This window comes from Danio aesculapii, chromosome 6 (genome assembly GCF_903798145.1).
Source record: "Danio aesculapii chromosome 6, fDanAes4.1, whole genome shotgun sequence".
In the NCBI taxonomy this organism is placed as follows: domain Eukaryota; kingdom Metazoa; phylum Chordata; class Actinopteri; order Cypriniformes; family Danionidae; genus Danio; species Danio aesculapii.
In genome coordinates this window covers 13,259,331-13,284,530 of record NC_079440.1, presented here as the reverse complement: position 1 = coordinate 13,284,530, position 25,200 = coordinate 13,259,331, and the positions used below count along the sequence as shown (strand labels likewise).

Sequence of the window (25,200 nt, the reverse complement as noted above, 5' to 3'; positions counted from 1 at the left end):
CCAGGAGGAGCTCAGGTTCTCTCCCCCATTACAGAAGAAGTCAGTGTATGGGACATCCTTGAGCAACCACATCTTATGATGGCAAGATAGTTGATTATATAGAAACAGCCGGATCAGACTGAGCAATATGAAGATTTGACACCACAGTGTGATGAAGTCTTAGTTTATTGGATTTAAACTGAACGTTTCTCTGTCTCAGTATGGCTGATGCTGGTGTGCGCGTTCCTATGGATCAGGTGAAGTTGGCTGCCATCTCTGATGAGCGTGTGGACTTTATTAGAGAACAGGCCTTTGCCATCCTACGGGTCAAAACCGACAAATGGAACCGTTTTATAGGATTGGAGGAGAACCAGAGGGCTCTGCTTGACTTCCTGGACCAGAGCTGGCGAGAATATCTGATTTTATTCATGGGACCAGGAGGAACTCTTCATGCTGGAGACGAGCAGGTGAGTTTATCATTATTGCACTCATTCATCTACATAGTGGTGACTAACAGAAGAATCACATTGCTTTGGGTGAAGTGTGGCAATGATTTGCCATGTAATGTGCCTTCTGGAAGTGTCTCCTGTGTTCGGTGTACTGACTGGCTGTTGGTTTACGAAATAAGTCATCACTTGTTTCGAGTGCTTTCGCTTCTGAAAGCACTACGCCCGTCTTTTCCTCCCCAAAGAGCTCCTCTTCCTGGAGGACAAAACTTCTGTGTGTGCTTAAAAAACAGAAGGGGGTCATCTCCAAAACAGCCTTTAGAAGCCAACTGTGGCTTGGAGAGGTTGCGGCTCAACCCATGGACTACGCTCCAGTGATCATCTCTCAGGTAAGCACAACTACACTAGAATAGAACGGAAAATTACTGATTATTTTTTATTTAATACTTATCTTTTATGCATTTTATTTCTTAGAAGATTAATTATATTAACAAAATTTATTACAATGTAATATATAAAAATATACTATATATACAGGGCTCAGTGTAAATGAGTAATATACTTATAATATACTTTATTTATAAATTTCTTAGTGACTATAGCCAATATTTTTGGTGCATTTTAACAAAATAATTTTATTAAACAGATATATCCATTAAAATAAGAGTTTATTCTTTATGTTTCTCTAGATTTTTGCAGTTTATTAACATTTTATTTTATATTTTCCCTATCATATTAATTTGGGTATACAATTTTTGGGACTGTGATCTTTAGTTTTTTAGTTAGATTAGATCAAGTTTTGGCTTTTGGTACTGATTAATGTAACGTGTATGCACAAATACACCATTTTTCTCAGAAAACATATTTGTAAAGGTGCCTTTGACTTGAAATTTTCACCAGATGTTGTTGACAACCAAAGAAATCCATAAATGCAAAGAAAACAAATCTAATTAGTTTACAAATTAAGTTATGTGTAATAAAATGAAATGACACTGTGAAAAAGTATTGAACGCATGAAGAAAGGGAGGTGTAGAAAGGCTTAGACAGCAGCTGAAATCTCTTAGTAGTTCTTCAGCAACCCTCTGCCCTTCATCATTGGAAATTAATATACGCTGCTTCAGTCCAACATCTACATTATCAGGATGATGAAGATGAAACCAGGGTGGACATTTCAGCAAGAGAATGATCTAAAACACAGCCAAGGAAACTCTTAAAATGCTTTCAGAGAACGCCAATCACTTGACTTGAATCCAATAGAAAATACAAATTAAAGATCAGATTTGATAGACGAGACACACAGAACCATTTTTACAAGATTTTTACACTCTGTTGAAGCTGCCATCACCTAAAACAGTGTTTCCCAACCCTGTTCCTGGAGGCACACCAACAGTACATATTTTGGATGTCTCCCTTATCTGACCCATTAACTTCAGGTTTTGGAGTGTCTTCTAATGTTCTGATGAGTTGATTCAGGTGTGTTTGATTAGGGAGAGGTTGAAAATGTGTACTGTTGGTGTGCCTTCAGGAACATGGTTGGGAAACACTGACCTAAAAAGCCTTTTATATAAAGTATTAAATACGTTTCAGTAGTTCAGTACTTTCTCCTGGTGTCATTTTATTGTTATTACACAAAACTCATTTCTCAGATTTTTTTAGTTTTGTTTATTTTTTCTGTTTGTATTGTTTGCGTTTATGTAAAAATCTGGCTCAATGCCATGTCAACAGCTCCTTTAGAAGTAATATTCCCAGGAAAAAAAACATGACATGTTGAATACCACCCCCCCCCCGTTTATTTAAATTTAAATCAAATTTACATTAGAAATTAATAAAGAGAAAATGTCAAATATGAATCTAAATTATGGAGGAATAGAAGTGATGCAATAGAAACTAAAAGCAAACATAAAATATTTAAAGACCTTCGACATAGAGTATGTGGCTGTAGAAAAAAAGTACAGAGTATAGTAAAAATATAAAAGGGCTATCTGTACAAACAGAAACATAGAAGTGTTTCTAACAAAGTGCCTGGTGCATCAGAGAGGAAGGAGTGTATTCTATATTACTGTAATGGTGTTACCAAATCTAGTGCTCTAACAACAGCTAAATGACAATTGACTTAGAATAAATAATAGGTAAAGTGAACTGAACATGCACAAACATAGAATGAAGGTCAAGATAAAATGAATTATCTTCAGATTACGGACAAACACCTTCTCATGTCCATTGACATCTGTGCATTTTGTTTTAATTCAGGGGAGTTTCTTTCTGTGTATGATGAGGTTGTACGATGACAACATCTGGAAAACACAATGTAATACTTAATCTCAGTAGAACTGGTGCATGAAATATCAATCTTCAATCAGAGAGTGTGTGTTTGTGTAGGTGTTCATCTCAGTGTTAGGAAGCCCCCTGAATCAGTCTGCCTGGCCCCGGGTGGTCGGTCAGGATATTTGCAGGCACCTTGAGCATCTGCGAAGTGAAGCAGTCACACTGAAAGGACGAGCTCAAGGACGAACTCTGTTAGCCCTGCCACTCTGTGTGGAGAGAAAAGATGAGCACCAGCTCAGGTGTGTGTATGGCAATCAATGGTATTTTTATGGAGTATTTACTAAGTGATACTTTGAAAAATGTCTTGCTCTGTTAAACAGGAGGGTGAATAACAGTATATATTAAACGAACCACTAAAAAAACCTGAGCCTCTAATAGTCAATGTATGTAATTTGCACTCTTCATGTAACATTTGTGTGTGTGTAGCTCGGATACCTGTCTGATTGACAGAGCGTTACTGTACTCTATTGAGACCATGGTGATCCAGTGGTGTCGGCTGATGGGCTCCGTGCTGCAGCGGGACTCAGCGAAGCTCCTGCACCAGGGGGACCACTCAGGCCCCACTGTGGAGCTCAATTTCTGGACTAAACAGAAAGAAAACCTAATAGGAATTCAGAAGCAGGTGAAAGTGCAGGTTTTCTGATTTAAAACCTTTTGTTTTAGTGCTTGCTGGGAATATGGGTAGAGTATCCAAAAGCAGTTCTCAAATAAGTACAGAAATGATTGCTCAAGCAAAAGCAAACATCTGAATATTGAACTTAATTCAAATTGAACTGCAAGATGCTAATGTAGTCTTTGTAATTGTTTGATGAAGGGAACAGAATTGAAAAAGAGTGTTTATTTTATGACTGAGGCATTGTTCATAGTCCACAAATAAGAGACAGCACTTTTCTTAAGATTTATTGCAATAAAATATAATAAAAAAGTGGAACAGTAATGTAATGGTTTAAATAAGATATGTATCTGATTAAAAAAAGTTTCTATATTTTCCTATTTAAAGGAAACACTTGTGCAGTTGAACTCTGTGTGCTAAGAAAATGAAAAGTTGCTATTTTCTAGGCTGAAATGGCTAGGAACTATACTCATTCTGCTGTAATAATCAAGGAACTTTGCTGCCGTATAGGCATGGGTCGATAACCGTTTTCAAGGTAGACCATGGTTTGGAAAAAATCAAGGTTTTAAAAAAAATTTGTAAAGCTTTTCTGTTATACTGTTCCTATGGTTTATCCAATATTTTTAAAATTATTATTTGTTTAGGACAACAGTATCTCCAGCAGAAAAGATATCCAAAGATGCTGTTTTAAATTGTAAAGAAATCTGTGTTTTTGACACTAATGAAAACAGCACAAGTCAATAATTCATTTGAATTATTTAGCCTGACATGTTTACTGCTCCAAAATACCTTAAATGTTTCTCAAAATAAATCATATTGTGTTCAAAGCAGAAAAATGTTTTAGTTTTTTTACCCAGATATTTAATAATAATATATTTTAGAGCAGTGATCACAATACTGTGAAACCTCGATATTGTATTCCAAGGTTATCATAATGTCAGATTCATATACTGGCCCATGCCTACTGCCATACCATGGCTGCAGCAGGTGCAAAAATATACTTAAACATATCTAACAAAGTATACATAATTTTGTAGCTAGTTAGTTGGTACCAACTTGTTATACATATTAAAACATTTCAAGCTACGGTCTCCCTAAAATCGACATTATTTGTTTGCTTCCGCACATTACAGCTATTTCTATCTGAAAATGCAAATTGAATTTCATTGGTCACATTGATTACAACACTCAAAAATGTTTTTTTGTTTTTTTTGCTTTGTGTTCAAACTACTTATTTAAAATGAGCTGATTCAAACAATTCTTGAGGTTTTTATGCGACAACTTTATGTTGCTTTATGTTTAATCTACTCAAATTTGTCAAATCAATTAAGTTAACTGTGTTGGGACAACATAAAGGAATTATGTGGAACCCTGCATTTTTTTCAGTGAACCTAAAGTTATGTTTATTCTGTCTTTATAGCTGCACAACCCCAAAGTTGATCAGGTGCTGGAAATTCTGCGGAGGATCAAGAGCAGTTACTACGCCCCCTTTGATGACATTATTCAAAAAGTCAATTACGGTAATCCCATCTTAGCCTACAGTGTAGCCTAGTAGTTAAAAACTTGGCAGATAAATAGGGTGGTACCATTGATTTGGTGCAAAGATTTAAAGGTGCAGTAGGTGATTATCTTCAGAAACATTTTTTGTTGTACTGGTTGAAAGTCTGTTCACATTCCAATAGTGATAATTAAAGTAAATTATCTAAATGTATTTATATGTATTTTTATATTCTGGGTAAGGCAGAAGACTAAAAAATGTTCATCCAGTTAAAATGTGTCAGGCAGACAATTCCCTTAATTCAGATAAGTAGCCCAAATTGTCTGTCAACAAATGTAGATTTGTACATCTCTGCACTCATTCACGCAGATCCGCCATTTGTGCGTGCACATGCGTTCATCAGCACGCGAGAGCGAGAGTGGTAAAAACAAATACTCAATCAAAACTTTAAAATCCTGAATCAATATTGGAGTCACTTTTGTACGCTGGAGGAAGGATGACACCATGGTTGAAGTATTTCTGTTAGACAGGTAATGTTAGGTTTTAAAAGTATTTTATTCACGCAAAGCTGATGGAGACTGTGTCGTTTTACGAATGGGTTATATGCACAGAAGTGTTGTTCAGCCACTGAAATCTTCCAGCGATAGATTGATGTGACTATTTTCAGTTTCATAAGGCCTTTTACAGAATCGATAATGTAGATTTTTATTTAGTTTAACAACAAAACATCAGTAAATAGCGCTATTCAACCTAGCCTGCTTTACTGAGCTGAAGTTGGTTTTATATTCACATCACATTGGTTCATTTTTGAACAATGCCAACCTGTGACGCTCTCCCTATATTGTTTATCATGCTACTCTGAATATTTGGTATGAAATAGCATGCAATAAGTGTAAGTGAAATTCCTGCACCCCGCCGGCCAACCACTAAGCAAACAGTTGCTTTAGGACAAGGCGAATGAGAGAGTTTGACCAGCGATCTTTGCATGCTCAAAATATTGCACATTATGACAAGTTTGCTTGCTACACAACTGAAAACGTGCTAGATATAATACAGTTTTTCGTTCGGAATTGTTGTATTATAAAGTACTATGAAGTTTTCTTACTGGCTAATGACATGATCTAGTGGGTTGTTGTTACAGTCACCAGCGATCTAGGCAGATCGCTGGAGAACAACAACTCTGCCACCAAATGGACTACAAATCACAGCATGCACCGTGCACACACACCGGTTCCTAATCTCGTCTGATTGCAAACACTCACAGCTGAAGCTGCATAAGGACTTATTACACAGATTATTTATACACAACATTTGCTCACACACATTGTTGAATGTTATTTGTTTTTTTTTTTGTTAGTCAAATGAACTTGTAACTTTTCAAAGCTTTTCATTTCTATATCTAGCTGTGTTCTTTGATTCTTGTCGTGTTTTATGTAATCTATTCCTAGCCTTGTTCCTTGTTTATCTTACCTTTCTTCGGTTTTGACTATTTGCCTGTTCATTGACGTCGACTTCTGGATTATCTGTATGAACCTGATTGCTCCTCCTGTGTTGACCGTTGCCTGCCTGACCTTTCTGTTAAATAAATCTGCATTTGGATTCGCTCCTCTATGAAAGCCTCCATCATTTACAATTGTCTACTGTCATCTTTATGGTGCGCGTTCATGATTTCAGGAGGCATGGCTTTGGACAACGGGTAGGGACTGTGTTTCTAAGATATTATACTAACGTATAGCATTTTGGCAGATGATCTACTGCACCTTTAACCTTGGTCCCATTTTAAAGAAGACACTTGTCGAAAAGTAAAAAAAGGTCAAAAAGTAAAATAAAACGAAACAAAAGTTATGTGCCTTTAATTTTAAAAAATAATAAAACAGTAATTGTATACATGTTAAATATATTACATAAAATATATACTTTACAAAACAAATTTGAAAGAAAATCAAAGGTAGATATCTGAACAAAATATATTTCAAATTTGAAGTTGATATCTCAAAAAATGAGCTCTTAGAAAGATTTTGTTGGACCGCAGTACCAAACATGACCACCAGTTGACAATTTCCATTGGTGACCATATATGGGCACCCCTATTTCTCTGTATGTTTTGGGGATTATGGACCTTATTTTTTTTTATACTTTATTATATTAGTACGTAAAAGCACAATTTTAGGTAATAATATATATATCCTACAACTCAGTGACAGCTTTTTGTACCTTTTATTAATAAGAGTGTAAGAGGAAAACTTATAGATGCAACATTAGAACCTCAGAGCTGTCCCTTTAATGTAAGTGTACTGTCTACTCATTGATTTTCTAGCGGTGATGGAGGCAGAGGACATAGACCTTCACTTGAAGACATTACGACGGCCCATAGCTGCATTTGAGGAACGCAGTTTCACTGATCTGGAGCCTTTGATTCCTGCTCTGTTTCACACGCTTGCCCTCATCTGGACACACTCTGACTTCTACTGCCATCCAGCACGCATTGTCACATTGCTCACCGAGTTCTGCAATCTTCTCATTGATAAGGTATGTTTGAATTAGAGGAATAGGTCATAATTGACTCACCCATTACGTTTGATCACAAAGAAGATATTTTGAAGAAACCTGTGAACTTATAACCATTGATTTCCATTGTATTTGTTTTTTCTACTATGAAAGACAGTGGATACAGGTTTTCAACATTCTTCAAAATATCTACTTTTGTGTGTAGCAGAATTTGACATGATATTTTTCAAGTCTGGAAGAGTTTTTGGAAAAACAAATAAACTCACAATGTTTTAGAAAAGTTGTGGAATCTTTTTTTTATTTAACTAATGTTAAGAAAACAAGTATTGTAGAAAGTATAGCATTTAATCTTCAACCAGTGTTTTATTATGATTACAATTGATTTAAGCTTTTATTATTATCAATAATAACTATTTGTCAGGTTTTATTGTCATTTTAGCAGATAAATGAATCACAATTTTACATGTATGTGGTTCTATCATTTCGTCTCAGTAATTCTCTATCATTATTATTCCAATATTTTGTGCATAAATGATGCTTAACGGTAAGGTTGTTTAATAGTTCTTGCGGTCTTTTAACTTCTTATCTGTTAATGGCAGATCACATACTCTCACATTACTTTAAACACTCACCGGCCACTTTTATAGGTACACCTTACTAGTACCGGGTTGGACCCGCTTTTACCTTCAGAACAGCCTTAATCCTTCGTGGCATAGATTCAACAAGGTACTGGAAATACTCCTCAGATATTTTGGCCCATTTTGACATGATAGTATCATGCAGTTGCTGAAAAGTTGTCAGCTGCACATCCATGATGCGAATTTCACGTTCCACCACATCCCATAGGTGCTCTATTCGATTGAGATCTGGTGACTGTGGAGGCCATTTGAGTACAGTGAACTCATTGTCAAGAAACCAGTCTGAGTTGATACGTGCTTTATGACATGGTGCGTAATCCTGCTGGATGAAGCCATCAGAAGATGGGTACACTGTGGTCATAAAGGGATGGACATAATGCGGCATTGACACGATGCTCAGTTGGTACTAATGGGCCCAATGTGTTCCAGGAAAATATTCCCCACACCATTACACCACCACTACCAGCCGGAACCATTGAGACAAGGCAGAACGGATACATGCTTTCATGTTGTTGATGCCAAACTTTGACCATCCGAATGTCACAGCAGAAATCAAGACTCATCAGACCAGGCAACGTTTTTCCAATCTTCTATTGTCCAATTTTGGTGAGCCTGTGTGAATTGTAGCCTCAGTTTCCTGTTCTTAGCTGACAGGAGTGGCACCCGGTGTGGTCTTCTGCTGCTGTAGCCCATCTGCCTCAAGATTGGATATGTTGTGCGTTTAGAGATGCGCTTCTGCATACCTCGTTTGTACCAAGTGGTTATTTGAGTTGCTATTGCCATTCTATCAGCTCGAACCAGTCTGGCCACTCACTTTTTCGGACAATTGTCTGTAAACCCTAGAGATGGTTGTGCATGAAAATCCCAATAGATCAGTAGTTTCTGAAATACTTAGACCGGCCCGTCTGGCACCAACAACCGTGCCACGTTCAAAGTCACTTAAATCAGCTTTCTTCCCCATTCTGAACTGCAGCAGATTGTCTTGACCATGTCTACACGCCTAAATGCATTGAGTTGCTGCCATGTGATTTGCTGATTAGAAATCTGCGTTTAAAAGCAGTTGGACAGGTGTACCTAATAAAGTGGCCGGTGAGTGTATATCAATTTTATGTAAGCATTATTAAAAGAAATTTTCCTTTCTATTATAAACTGTATATTGTATTTTTTTTCTAGTCATTTTTTTCTTTTTATTTACCATGTATACGATGACATTACTTGAAACATTAGGTCATGAATATTTACCTGAAAGTCATGGAATTTTAGAAGTAAACGTGTACGAAACATGACCTTTAAATATAAATGATGTTGTTTTAATACTTGTTTTTCTTCTCCAGGCCTCAGTGTATCTAATTCCTGAGGAACTTTTTAAAATGGAGTTAGAGGAGGGCATGGACCGGGTTCGGAAAGCTATCCAAGTGTTTTGTTCATTCAAACGCAGTTTCCAGCTGCACCGGGACAAACTAACACCCACTGGACCCTACAGCCGACCAGGCCTTACTGTCAAACCCTGGGACTTTCCAATTGAGCTTGTGTTTCACCGCACTGACTCTATCATGGAGAGACTGCGCATGATTGAGGTTTGTACACTCAAATACATGAAAGAGCTAACTAAAAATATTTTTAAAAGAACACATTCACCAGACACTTGATTACACATTGTTGTTAGTTCCAAGTTGGACCCCTTTTGCCTTCAGGCCTGCCTTAAAAAAGTCTTGGATACATTCCTTAGTGATTTTTGTCCATATTAACATGCCAGCATCACAATTGTTGCAGATTTGTTGTCAACAACACATATAGGATGCAAATCTCCTGTTCCAGCATATTTCAAATTTGTTTAATAGGTGTTTAGATAAATCAGGTGACTAGGCAATTAAGGCCAAATTCTGAGCCTAACATCTGCATGTCTTAGCAGAAATGTTGTATTGTCCACTTGTGGTGCGGTAGGTTTAGTCATCTATTCTTTTTAGTCAGCTTTATTTCACGGCCCTCTGGAATACTTGATTCTGATTTGTCAATCACAACATTCCAAGGCATGTAATTTCTGGATAACATCCACTAAAAACAAAAACACTGGGCCATCTGGGTACTTTAGAATCACCATGACCAAGTTTTACTACTAATTTGCTTGTCTGTCATGCCCCAATTCTTGATACCATCTTGTGTTGTGGCTGAACAATATGTAAGTTAGAAAAAAAAAACACTTAAGCTGCGTCCCAAATGGCACACTTTGCACTTATGCACTATTTACTAATGCACTTACACACTCAACAGCATAGTATATGTATGTAGTGTCGTCCCAAATCGAACACTGTTTTTTTACTAAGCGGAAATTCAAACTGTTTCCCTGATGACGTTTTACGGTTGCCAAATTAGTGAAATAAACGACCAAACTACCCAATGCTACCTGCCATTGTTATAACCGCATTTACCATTCGGAGGCGCTATAATCCCTCTCGTAGGAGAATTTTGCTTTCTCAATTCAAAAAATGTATCTGTTATAAAAAAAGTTATCTGATAACTCCGCACTTATAGTGCACTTACTATTTGTAAAGTTTTCAGTGTGAATGCACTAGTCACACTATTTATACAACAAAATGGCGTAGTGCATAAGTATGTAATTTGGGACGCACCTTTAGTGAATTACTACAGTATGGTTCAGATCAATGTTTTGTTTATCTTTTTACTTTTCTTTTGCAATTAGCAATGTTATAAGTGGGATAATGTACATCCAGACAGTTCGCAGAATAGGGCTCTTAAACCTATCAGGGTTTCTGCGGGGTCTTAAAATGTCTTAAATCTCAAAATCTTATTGATTAAACCTATTTTAAAAAGTCTTAAATTTACTGAAATATTATGTAGTAGGTCTTAAATCTTTTTTACACAGGTCTTAATTTTCCTTTGTTCATGTATAGCTACCAAATCTGGCCAAAACCCATACAAATCATCTCAATAAAACTTTTATTTAATTGTATTTAATACTCTATTTTTCATAATGTTTTAATTGTTTTCCTTACAATAACATTTGTTTAAAAGTGCTCAAGGAATTTACTGCTGAGAATAATGACCTGGCAGATTGTGAATACATTTAGTTTATTATAGTTTTTAAAACTTTTAAAACATTTGTTTATTTATATATACATATATATATATATATATATATATATATATATATATATATATATATATATATATATATATATATATATATATTTTTTTTTTTTTTTTTTTTTTTTTTTTATTATTTTTTTTTTTTCAAGTTTATGTTGGAAAAAATATATGGATACAAGTAGAGCTTGCTTGTTTTTACACAATATTTAAAATATTTTGCTAAGAAATAAAATCGATTTTTTTTTTAAATTAAACTATTATTGTATTATTAAATGTATTAAATTATAAATAAATAAAAATTGATAGGGCAAATCAAAATCTTTTCCGTCTGGGCCATTTGAATAAATCCTTAGCCTTTAGCCCTTTATGGGTCTAAAATTTCATTCATAATGGTCTTAAAAATGTCTTAAAAAGTCTTAAATTTAACTCTAAACCTGTAGAAACCCTGACCTATATGCCTGTTGGGCATTACTAAGCCCACACGGAATCTGTGCACACAGAAATCTGCTGATTTTTAGCCCATCATTGAGTCTATTTATTTACTTGTATGTAAATGTGTGTAAATCTATATTTATTCAGTTTAAATTAATTTCATGAATATTGTTGGATAATATGAAAATGTTCATTTGATTTATTTACAATACAGTTTGTGAAGTAATAGGTCTTGCAGTAGATGTTTATTATATGAGAGACTTGCTGGTTTTACCAAATAAGTGGATCTAATTGGATTTGCATTGTAAATTTTAAATAAATTTTAAAAGTGTTATATTAACTTTACAAAATTCTCTGCAGAAAATGTCCGCAGATTCTGTCTTGTCCTTGGCATTACTCTGCAGGTACAACTGCCTGGATGTGCATTATCCCATATGACATTAGTTTTCAAGGTTTGATGTCTGGTGCATTCAGAGATATTTGTCTGCAGACCTTACTTTTAAATAGTGGTTATTACAGTTACTGTTGTCTTTATCCAGTCTAGTCATTCTAGTCATGTCCATTAAGTTGCTGTTCACTTGTTAATGTGTTTTTTGGACCATTCTTTGAAGTAATGATTGTGTGACACTTTACATAAGGTTTCATTAGTAATTGTATTCACTAACATTAGGAACAATACTTGTACCACATTTATTAATCATAGTTCAACATTTATTAATGCATTATTAAGATCCAAATTCATGCTTAACATTAGTTAATGCACTTTGAGTTAACCTGAACTAACAATGAACAAATACTTTATTGTATCTGATGTATTAAATAGCATTAACTAATACAACCTTATACAATGTTATTCTTTTCCTTGCTTTGTTGGTTCAATACTCTAAGTGTGAAAAATAAGAGTTGTTTGGAGAAAACTGTGAACCTAGGAGGAAAAATAACAGGGAGAAAACATATGACCATGGCTCAGTTATACCAAAGAGAAGTTTTGAGTAAAGCTCAGAGTATTCTGTCAGATGATTCCCATCCTATGCACCAGGAGTTTTATCTTCTCCCTTCTGGTATTCGATACAGAACACCTATTAGTAAAACAAATTGGTTGAAATTTTCATTCATCCCCTCAGCTGTAAAGTTTTTAAATTAAGGGTAGAATTTGTATTGTATAATGTGCTTTTGTGTATTATGTGTGACATGCTTGTATGCTGCAACCAAATTGCCTTCGGGAAATGAATAAAGACTGACTGACTGACTGAACATTATTGTAAAGTGTTACCAATGGTTGTGTGTGAAGCCTAGTAGATCATTATTAGTTTCTAAAATACTCAGACCACCCTAACTGAACCAACAGTATTGTCATGTCCAAAACATTTAATTCGCCTTTCTTCCAGTTCTGATGATCATTCTGAAATTTAGCAAATTGTCTACATGCATAAATGTTACTGATTGACAGATTCGATTACACTTTAGTTTAAGAGATGGCTGAAATATGTATTAGTGAGTCTCTGATCTTGGCATTAGAGGCCTATTTAGGAAGAATCCAAATGTTCACATAACATTTAAGGATTTTTATTAATGTGCCCCATCTGTGCATAAATTTGTCAGGAGTTGTTTGCCTCTGCTCTGGATTTTCTAAAGCTGGAACGGATTGAGCTGGGCGGCTCTAGAGGGAAGATTCTCAGCGAGATGGTGTACAATATGAATGATGAATTTCTGGACAGCTGGAGAACTCTGAGAGAAAGCAAATACGACCCACTCGACTATAACAACAAGGTATTAACACGTCCTTGCCGAATAACAGTTACTTTTATTTTCAAAAACATTAACTATAAAATTAACCTCGGGTTTTCGGGACAGTAGTGCTTGTACTCGCATTCAAAAGCATTGATTTTAGTGGTGTGAAAAGTGTTTGCGCTCTTACTGATTTCTTAAACACTGTAATGTTTAAGATCATCAAACAATTTTAAATATTAGTCAAAAATAACACAAGTATACACATCATGCAGTTTTGAAATCAAGGTTTTTATTTTTATGGGAAAACTAAATTCAAATCTACATAGCCCTGTGTAAAAAAGTATTTACTCCCCAAACCTAATTACTGATTAGCACCCTTAGCACCAACAACTGCAATCAAGTATTTTCGATAACTTGCAATGGGTTTGTAACAGTGCTGTGGAGGAATTTTGCCCCACTCATCTTTGCAGAATTGTTGTAATTCAGCTACATTAGAGGGATTTCGTGCATGAACCACCTTTTTAAGGTCATGCCACATCTCAATTGGATTCATGTCAGGACTTTGCCTAGGCCACTCCATATAAGTCTTAATTTTGTTTCTTCAGCCATTCAGAAGTGGCCTAAATGGTGTGCTTTAGATCATTGTCCTGCTGCAAAACATTACAAAATTTTCAGGGCAAACACTTCTCACACCAGTGTATATGCATTCACGCTCTCCCTGGTGTTTTCTAGGAGTTTATGAGTGACTACAAACGATTCATGGAACAGAATCAAGACTTTGACCAGAGACTGGGGACAGTAATAAACTTGGCTTTCCAACACTCCCCTGGCTTAGAGTCTGCTTTTAAGGTATTATGCAAACACAAACACACACACACACACACACACACACACACACACACACACACAATGAATGAAAAAACACACACACACACACACACTCTCTGTCAAACTTAAATACAGAGTATATATTCTTTATATACTTCATTGTTCACAAAAAATCTTGTTTCGAAGTCTCTAATATTGAAAACCTGTCTGTGTTTGTGTGTGTGTGTAGCTTCTACAGATGTTTGGTACTTTGTTGGAGAGGCCGAGGGTTCATCAGCTTTTTGCTCCAAACTACTCTCAGCTGCTGGTGATGTTCCAGGAGGAGGTCTGTCTCTGTCAGCGCATACTGGACGCCCAGAGAGAGAAGGTTTGTGTGTATAATAATTATTGAATGAGTAAAATGAGAAGAATTTTACTAAAATGTTTTGATAGTGATCTGAGTTTTAGAGCACTGCCTGATGAAGCTTCTTTGCTGAAAAAAATTAAACATTAAAAACCATCAGTGGTTAATTATTAAAAACTGTATACAGCATAATGATTTCCAGCATGCTTTGTGACATATTTCATATTCAACACATATAGGATTTAGTGGTTTTAACATGGCATCAATAGACAACAACACAGTTATCAATAAAGACACTACACTAATGTCTTCCTAGTGTCTACACTGCAATCCAATACAATTCCCATTTTAACCATTAAAACTATGACAAATTCAGTTTTGTATAAATCCAGTGATCATATTTATTTATTTAATTTTATTAATAATTAAAATTTTTATGATTTATTATTATTTACTGTTTTACAACGTAGGCTTGGTTACATACAGTACAATATGCATATGAAATTTAAAAGGGAATAATTGGTAGTTAGGTGTTTTAAATTGTCTAAGACGTGCGTATAAACAAGCATAATATCAAACAAATATTTAGTGGGAATTAATTATTTAGTTATATACTATTAGATTATTATGAAACATTAGCAATTTGTTTGTGAAATTGGTCATGTTTGGCCTGTATCCTCGTTGACCAGCAGATGTCGCCAGATTGCAGTGTTTTGCGGGGTTTCAAAAAGCTTTGTTTTACTAGTGACCATGCTCGTGACAGATTACTCTTTTTTTATTTACCATAAAACTAACAACTGATTCTGGCATTTTGAGAAATGTAATTTTATTCGGATAGATATTTTTCAGTAACTCTTTTTTTTTCTGTCAATACCGTACCGTGCGGGACAAACACCGTATTGTGCAGGTACTTGCGTTGAGAGACAACGGTTAATTCTGCATTTGAAATGGTTTCAGTTGTAGATAAACCAGCGTTGCATTATAGACGCAGTTATTTAATATTAATTCATAACATTTTAAATGTGAATGTTTAAATGTGAATGTGAAATGAGGAAGTGAATATGCTCTTAAACATGTTTTACTTAATTCTGTGTTGTTTATGTGTAGCTGAGGAGCGGCAGTCCCGTCCTTGGTAAAAACATGCCAGCCGTTGCTGGGAATCTGAAATGGTCTCAGGAACTTCGAGAACGGATCCTGTCAAACCGCAGTAAACTCAGCCAGCTCACACACATGTAAACAAAACATTTCACACCTTTTTATAACACTTATACATATAACAACACTTTTACACATATAAATTTGTTTCTGGAGCCATGAATTACACTGTGTGTGTTTTTAGGCCATTGGAGAGTCCTGAGGCCAAGCAGGTGCTGCAGATGTGTGAGTGTGTATTGGAGGTTCTGGATCTGATGGATGAAGAAGTCTACAATAACTGGAGTGTTGGAATGGATGAGTTGTGTCAAACACATCTCAACAAACCACTGCTGATACTGGATGAGGAGAGCAGCCTGTACAGCTTGAACTTTAACCCTGCTGTAAGACACACACATACAAACTAAACACATCGACCAAGCTAACTAAACTGAGCTTTCCCTTTGACTTCTGTTGTCCATGAAACGGAAATTAAGGGAACATAATGTCCACAAAATGAAAAAAATATTTGATTATAAGATGTGATTTCATAAGACATTCCTGTCAACCAATCAGATTTAAGATTTACAGTTTATGTTATGTATTAGCTTAGTTAGGGTACTTAGTTAGAAGTACTTAGTTATATACATCTACATGAGTGTTATCCAACTATTATTCCACTCAGATTTTGGGAAAATATACAGTTAATGTTGGGTTTAGGGTTAGGGATTAGGTATGGATTACATTTTCGAACAAACATGACATTCTAGGATCAACATAGATGTTAATCCAGGATCACATCATATTCGGGAACATTACACACATTGTTTATTATAAGCACTATCTAGATAAAAAATAAGAAGAGTAATTTTTTATTTTATTGAGACTTAACCCTTATGTACTGTTGGGGATGTTTTCCATCCACTCTTGGGGGATTTTAATTCTTAATTTGGCCATAACTTTTTCTGTGTTCCAGCTAGCAGAATGATTTTTGGCGACAAATCTTATTTTGACACATATTTTGGGAAAAAACTCAACAAACACTTTGGGCAAAGTTACTACCCCTTTGTTGTGTTAGAGATGAAAACATCCACTGAATTAAACTGTTGTAAAAATGCATCAAATAAATATTTTCTCTATTTTTTTTGTGCATAAATCTGTTTATCTGTCCTGATCGAAACTACTAAATTATTTAGAAAATTACAGGATTTTTAACGCTTTAATTGCCAAATTCATAAATGATGTCACTGATTTGGTGAAAAAAAAACACACACAAAATTACTTATTTTCAATATCAAAAAGTAATTGTGAACTGGATTTATTTTTACCTTTTATCACAGTCTTTTGAAAGATTAGTAACAACACTGGCTTTGATGCATTGTTAGATTTTAATTTTTTCCCCCTAATTTACTGTTGTTGGCTGTTTTTGCCCCATTGACTTTCATTATAACCACCTTCTTTTGATTGCAAAACCATGACACCATAAAATCATGCATCTTTGATTGTTGGTGGTTTTCCCAGTTGGGAAGAGGTCAAATTAGTAATTTTTACTGTTGATCATCAGTTCATCTAAATATGGATTAAAAATTAGTGTGACTGCTGATGTCGAAACACATCCTATGCCTGGAGGTGTGACATTTATCTGGGTACACCTGCAGCTCAGGAATGATGAAGGGAACATACAAGTGGTCCACATGAGAGAAAAAAGAACCGTAAGCACTACCATCTGCTGTGGTGGACACCCTTGCAAAGACCTCCAAGTTATATGCTGCAAGTCCTGCTAGAAAGACTGAACCCTAATGACAATTTGTACCTATTCCCAACAGGGATAACCACCAACAATGAAAAATGAATGGTTATATGATGTTATGGCTTTGCAATCAAAAAATGTGGTTATAATGGAAGTTAATGGGGCAAAAACAGCCACAAAAGTAAACTAGGGAAAATGTTACGTAGCACAAAAACTAACAATGCATTAAAGGAAATATTGTAACTGATCTTTCAAGTCTAAGACTGTGATAAAAGGTAAAAAAATAACTTTTTATATTGAAAATAAGTGATTTTGTGTTTTTTTTTCACTAAATCAGTAATATTATTTATGAATTTGGCAATTAAAAAGTAAAAATCCTGTCATTTTTAAAAACATTTAGTACTTTTGATCAGGACTGAGGTTGATTTAACAGATTTATGCAAAAGAATAATATATATTTTTAATTATCTTATGCATTTTTACAGCAGTTAAATTTAGTGGATGTTTTCATCCTTAACATAACAAAAGGGTAGTAAATTTGAACAGAAATTTTGGCATTTGTCTTTTTTAATATTATTATTTCCAATGTGAACATGGATATGTGTGAAAAACTCATGAAAGGGTTAGTTCAACCAAAATGTTTTAATTCTGTTATTAATAGCTCTCCACATATTATTTAAATCCCCCTCATACCTTTGTTCATTTTTTTCATCAAGTCCAAATAAGTCCAGAAAAGCAAGCGAAAACATAATGCCTTAACAGCCATAATGTCCTGTACAGTCAACAATTATTCACATTTTCTCTAGAAAATCTAATAATATAGTTTTTACTCTGTGATATGGTTTTAGTTGACGTCAGTTTTGAGGGAAGCGAAATATCTTGGGATTCTGAAGAACCACAACATTCCCAAGGCTGCTGTCAGTCTCTACTCCAAACGGGAAATGCTTCACATGGTAATACCGAGCCTTTATTTATTTATTATTTTGAGAAACAGATTGCACAGTGCCAAGAAAAGACCCACTTACTCCATTCTTTTCTTTTGCTCTCCTCTGTGTGAGTTTAGTACACCAGCACTCTGTTCCAGATCACTCAGTGGTATAATAAACTGCACAGCACTATTCTAGCTGTCGAGCTGCGTTTGGTCGAGTCTGAGTTGGAGGAAGTGAGGAACACATTAAAGCCAGCGTTACAGGAACTACAATGGAGCGATGAGGATCTTGCCGATTACATCAAGAGGTAACATATGTACTTTCATTTATTAGAAAACTCCACAATGTGAAGGCGCTTATGGTAAAGTGTGTGTATTGTAGCACGTGTGACCTGGTGCGCGATGTGTCGGAGCGAGTGCAGAAGAGCAAGGCTAACCTGGAGAAACTGCAGGGTCTGATGGGAGTTTTCAGTCACTCTGCATGTATTACACGTAAGACTAGCCATCGGGGGAATCTGCTGAACCTCACCGATGTCGAGGAGAACTTCAAGCGGCAGTATAGTCTCATTGCTCGCACAGGAGAGAAGATACATGAGCTCGTACAGGTGCTGGTTTCCCTCTTTTGTTTTTGACACAATAAAAGTGCTTTAGATTTCTGCTAGAGTAGGCAAAATCAGGTAAAGAAATTAAATTATCAGAAGTCAACATGTAGACTTACCGGCCACTTTATTTGGTACATCTTACAAGAACCGTGTTGGACCCCTTTTGCCGTCAGAACTGCCTTAATCCTTAGTGGCATAGATTCAACAAGGTACTGGAAATATTCCTCAGCGATTTTGGTCCATATTGACATGATAGCATTACGTAGTTGCAGCAGATTTGTCGGCTGCACATCCATGATGGGAATCTCCCGTTCCACCACATCCCAAAGGTGCTCTATTGTATTGAGTCTGGTGAATGTGGAGGCCATTTCAGTACAGTGAACTCATAGTCATGTTCAAGAAACCAGTCTGAGATGATTCACGCTTATCGACATGGTGGGGTCCTGCTGGATGTAGTCATTAGAAGATGGTACACTGTGGTCATAAAGGGATCGACATGGTCAGCAACAATACTCAGCTGTGGCGTTGACATGATGCTCAGTTGGTACTAATGGACCCAAAATGTGCCAAGAAAATATCCACAACCCCATTACACCACCACCACTAGTCTGAACTGTTGAGACAAGGTAGGATGGATCCATGCTTTTATGTTGTTGATGCCAAATTCTGACCATATCATCCAAATGTCGCAGCAACACTCAACAGACCAGGCAACATTTTTCCAATTTTGTGTTGTCCAATTTTGGTGAACCTGTGAAAATTGTAGCCTCAGTTTCCTGTTCTTAGCTGACAGGAGTGGCACCCTATGGGATCTTTTGCTGCTGAAGCCCATCCGCCTCAAGGTTGGACCTATTGTGCATTCAGAGACGCTCTTCTGCATGCCTCGGTTGCAACTATTATTAAAACAATTATTTGAGTTACTGTTGCTTTTCTATCAGCTTGAACCAGTCTGGTCATTCTGCTCTGACCTCTGGCATCAACAAGGTATTTGCGCCCACAGAACTGCCGCTCACTGGATATTTTCTCTTTTTCGGACCATTCTCTGTAAACCATAGAGATGGTTGTGCATGAAAACCAAGTAGATCAGCAGTTTCTGAAATACTCAGACCAGCCCGTCTGATACCAACAACCATGCCATGTTCGAAGTCACTTAAATCCCCCTTCTTCCCCATTTTGATGCTCAGTTTGAACTGCGGCAGATCGTCTTGACCATGTCTACATGCCTAAATGCATTGAGTTGCTGTCATGTGATTGGCTAGTAAGAAATTTGCGTTAATTTTCAGTTGGACAGGTGTACCTAATAAAGTGGCCAGTGAGTGTAGTTTTAAGGTATGTTTTTTCATAATTGTTGCATGGGTCTTATATTTAATTTTAGCATTACTATTAAGAAGTTTAGCACAGTGTGACAATACTTACATAATGTGCATGTACAAAATATCAAAATATCTATTAAGAGATGCTTTTATATTGAAGAAACAACATATACCTTCCCACCAACATGTTGCCACCAAAACCTGTTAAAAATCTCAATATTTCATTCCAGTGCCGTTTTAACAGCTTGCTCTGTTGTTGACAAGTCTTTTAAATTGTAAATAGTTACAAATGTTTTGATATTATTTAATATCTCAGTCTGTGGAGCAATTGATTTATTTATTTTATTTATGCCTTTTGAGCATCATTCATTCATTTTCCTTCAGATTAGTCTCTTTTTCAGAGGTCGCCACAGCAGAATAAACAGCCAACTATTCCAGCATATGTTTTACACAGCGGATGCCCCTCCAGCCGCTACCCAATTCTGGGAAACACCCATACACGCTCATTCAAACATACACTCATACACTACAGTCAATTTAGTTAATCCAATTCGCATGTGGGACTGTGGGGGAAACTGGAACAGCCTGAGGAAACCCACACGAACACAGGGAGAACATGCAAACTCCACATAGAAATGCCAACTGGTCCAGCTGGGACTCGAACCAGCGACTTTCTGGCTGTGAGGCGACAGTTCTAACCACTGAGCCATTGTGCTGCCCTTCTTTTGAGCTCTACAAAAAAATGTATGTAAAATTTTGTGGATCTGTTGATATTAATAGCCGAGTTTGTTTGTTTGTGTGGATATACTAAGAGATGTGTATTCATGCGTGTGAGTGGTAATGGTAGGACTTTATTTTAATTTGAAATCAAAAATAGTAATGTTATGTTGTTTCTGATCATTTTCTTAACAAAATAATAATAATTAAAAAAAATTATTCTGCATTTTGTATTTTTTTTATTAAAACAATAACTACAGTAGCATTACATACACAAATGTACATTTAAATGGTTAAAATAAATGAGTGTTTGATAGTTTCGATCAGGATTGATGCTGTGATGCTTCTGTATCATTGAAAATGTAAACCTTTTTAAAGGGGTGGTCCACTACAATATCGTATTTTAAACTTTATTTGATGTGTAATGTAGCTGTGTGAACATAAACAACATCTCTGAATGTAAGACGCTCAAAGTTCAATGGAAAGGGAGACATTGGCTTTTACAGAGTTAGCTTAGCAAAGCCTACAGCGAACGAAGTATGGAGACTACAGAAAATACATCCGCGCTAGTGAGATCATAAGGGTTTCCGGTTACATGCATTTACCATGCGCACACACCCTGCGCAGTGAAGGGGCGTGGCCAGAGGAGCTGTAAGGTTATAGCAGAGAAAGTTCAAATGCAGTCCAAACGCTGCTATTAAAACAGAGCTTGATCTGTTTCTATATTTAGGCTTCCAACAGACACGACGCAAAGAGAGAAGTGCTAACAGTTTAATGTTAATTATGTTCCAGAGTATAAAAAATATATAGCTAGCATTTGACAAAGGAGAACTTCCAGAATCTCTCCCAGTTAAGTACTGGATTTGGCTAAAACTTCTTATAGGAGCAGCTCCAACAAGCAGAATTGTGGATTGTGAGAATCAGGATTGTGAGCCATAACTTGTAATTTTTAAGTTGTTAAAATTGATCTGGGGTTGTCACGGTGGCGCAGTGGGTAGCAAGAAACAACAAGGTTGCTGGTTCAAGCCTCGGCTGAGTCAGTTGGTATTTCTTTGTGGAGTATGCATGTTCTCCCTGTGTTCACGTGGGTTTCCTCTGGGTGCTCCGGTGTCCCCCACAAGTCCAAAGACATGCGCTATAGGTGAATTGCGTAGGCTAAATTGTCTGTAGTGTATGAGTGTGTATGGATGTTTCCCAGTGATGAGTTGCAGCTGGAAGGGCATCCGCTGCTTAAAACATATGCTGGATAAGTTGGCGGTTCATTCCGCTGTGGCGACCCCTGATTAATAAAGGGACTAAGCCGACAAGAAAATGATGAATGAATGAATGAATGAATGAAAATTGAACCATGACATGCACAGTGTCAAGCGTGAATGCTATGTTGTAGCAAGCAAGGATGTAAACAAGGGAAATGTTGTTTGGCACTGCTAGCAATTTAGCTACAAACTCATATTTATCCATCAAACCGCTGTAAACACCCACAATCTTCACCAGCACTGCAGTATCTCTCTATGCGGACTCTTTTGTGCGTTCTACATCTCAGATAATGAACTCACAAAAGATTTGTGAACGTTTCATATTACTTACACATGCTTATTCTGAATATATGAGAAAGACATGTAACGTGTTGATTTAGGTAAAAAAAAAATATACAGGATAGCTCGCCTGAGTTGTGTTGCAGCAGAAAAGTCAATCAAAGCTCACATGGGTCGTATTCCACATCTTATTCTTCATTCACCTGTCAACGGCGTGACTATATTACAGAAAAATAACTTCATTCGACCATCAGAGAAAAAATTAAAAACTGGTCCTTCTCACCTGCGGTTCTTGTGTTACATGCGTCTACAGACTGTTTACACACACACACACACACACACACACACACACACACACATACACACGCACACACACGCACACACACACACACACACACACACACGCACACACACACACACGCACACACACACACACGCACACACACACACATGTTTGTTTTTGTGAAAAGTGGGTACATTACATAGGTTTCCATTCATTTTATACTGTCCATTTTATACTGTGGGATTTATAAGCCTTTTGAGAAATGGGGACGTCACCAATGTCCTCATATTTCACCTCCTTTTTGTAATACCTATGTCATTATACAGATTTGTGTCCTGACATGTCACAAAAACACGTACACACACACACACATACATACATAAAATGGCGATTCTCTCTTAAAAGAGCCACACCCTATTTTCACTAGTTACAGACACTTGTGATATTTTATTTTAGAGAGCAGGCATGAGGTTAATTCTTTTCATTCAGGCTCTAACAAATACTGCTAACTGCTACTCTGACTGACAGTATTCACACAGCAGAATCAAAGCGCATGCTTGTGGAGGCGTGACGTGGAACCAATCTGTGAATCACAGCACATTATGTTAGCTGACCAATCAGAGCCTCTTGAGGGCGGGCCTTTTCAGAGGAACTAGGAAATACGACAGTCGTTTTCATGTTAGCTAAGTAGCTGCTAACATATATAATCAAAGTCAGATAAATGAACAAATAACGTGATTTTTCTACAAGTGAAGCATGAGCACACATTGCTTTGCATCTTATAAACACAACCAAGCCTTAAAAATACACTCTGGACCACCCCTTTAAAATATGATAATTTTATGATGTCTATTTTTACAGACATTTGCATCTGTATGCAACTTTTTAAAATCAATACACAAGGGTTAAACATTTCTTCAACTTAATATTATCATTTTTTTTAATGCATAAATATAGTCTACAGTTGTATTTGATCTTTTCTAGTTGACTTGTTTTAAATAGCAATTTCTTTTTGATTGAATTCTTTCCTGTTTAGGAGAATGCTGAGCTTCTTGGTGCTGATTTGGACTCAGAGGCTTGGCAGTCTTACACAGAATATGTGGACAGACACATTCTCACTGGCTTCTGCAGCGCTGTGCGATGCTCACTGCAGTATTTAGTTGAAAACACAGATGCGGCTCTCAGCATCGCTCCCCTGTTTGAAGTACAGCTCACCCTGACCACAGACATGATCTTTCACCCCTCGCTCAACATCTCCAAGAAAGGCAACTTCTATGACATCATTGACCAGATGGTGTCGGACATTTTTAAAATGGCTTCCTTCATCAAAAGAGTGGCCAAGAGCAAACAGTCGGAGACTTACAAGGTGTGTAACGTTGGGCTATTATTTGTAACAACCAGGGGGCGACTCAGAGTAACTGTTATGACTAAACATTAGTAAAGAAGAAGTCAGCGAGTGGAGTTGCTAAATCAGTGAATTTAACTATAAATAAAATGAATAAGTTGTGGATCATTTTGGAGGACACTTGGGAAAATCTTTACTTTTAATACAGTTGTTGAAATGAGTAACTAAGGCTACATTTATTTATCCAATTTTATTATACAATAAAAAGAAAAAAATAACAAAGTGTTGGACAACATGTGCATTAAATATATGCATTGTTTTCTCTCAAAACTTCAAAGAAAACCCAAAGGACTTCACAAATCAGGCGGTTGTTTTGGATTACGGTTTCCATCTTCGGATGCGGTGCTGACTTTGCAATGCAAACAAAGTTATAAAAAATGTTGTGTGCTCCACCAGATAAAATCATGGCGCACGCACCCAAAGCAAACATTCGCAACACCGCAATGACGTCAGATTCGCTGCGTGCACCCAAGCAAACTAGCGGACGCATTGAGTAAAAACCAGGCTTTAAGAGTCATTATAAATGTTGTGTTTTAAGATTCACAAATGAACATCAGAGTCTTCATAGGTTGTTTTCACACCTGCCTTATTTAGTTAGCTTGAATCACACTAGAGTTTGTTGTCCCTCTTGGTGTGGTTCATTTGGGCAGGTGTGAATGTAGCAATCGCACTCGAGTGCGCACCAAAAGCAGACCAAAAAAGCATATCAAGACCTCCTTGAATAGATGGTCTCGGTACACTTTCAAATGAACCCCGGAGCGGTTCGTTTGTGGTGAGAACATGATCCGAACTAGAACAGACCCAACCCCAAAAAGTACTGCGCCTTTTTGGACTAATCCAGCTGCCATAGTCCGATGCGTTGTGCTTTATGGGGTGTGGAGGAAAAATATTTGTTGACAGCGCTTTATCAACAATTTTAAACAGAGAGAGAGAGAGAGAGAGAGAGAGAGAGAGAGAGAAAGAGAAACATTAGCTGATGGATCATTGGTAATATTTCTGGAAGATGACCATGTCACAGTTTAGCCTAATTAATTCATGCCACCTCCTGAAGTGACTTGCGTTGGCCTTTGCCATTAGCAATGCATTA

General features: G+C 36.5%; 1 protein-coding gene across 1 annotated transcript in view; it reads left to right on the top strand.

The window, feature by feature from the left end:
• The first annotated feature begins 200 nt into the window (after positions 1-200).
• The window catches only part of dnah9l (dynein, axonemal, heavy polypeptide 9 like), a 147,399-nt gene continuing 122,399 nt past the window's right edge, over positions 201-25,200 (top strand). Inside the window, exons 1-16 of the mRNA XM_056459340.1 lie at positions 201-446; positions 671-814; positions 2,805-2,989; positions 3,177-3,372; positions 4,784-4,883; positions 7,179-7,390; positions 9,342-9,584; positions 13,150-13,317; positions 14,011-14,076; positions 14,336-14,473; positions 15,557-15,681; positions 15,789-15,984; positions 18,179-18,283; positions 18,394-18,566; positions 18,641-18,863; positions 23,745-24,074. Coding sequence (XP_056315315.1) covers positions 201-446; positions 671-814; positions 2,805-2,989; positions 3,177-3,372; positions 4,784-4,883; positions 7,179-7,390; positions 9,342-9,584; positions 13,150-13,317; positions 14,011-14,076; positions 14,336-14,473; positions 15,557-15,681; positions 15,789-15,984; positions 18,179-18,283; positions 18,394-18,566; positions 18,641-18,863; positions 23,745-24,074 — 2,850 coding nt within the window. The remainder of the gene's footprint in view (positions 447-670; positions 815-2,804; positions 2,990-3,176; positions 3,373-4,783; positions 4,884-7,178; positions 7,391-9,341; positions 9,585-13,149; positions 13,318-14,010; positions 14,077-14,335; positions 14,474-15,556; positions 15,682-15,788; positions 15,985-18,178; positions 18,284-18,393; positions 18,567-18,640; positions 18,864-23,744; positions 24,075-25,200) is intronic.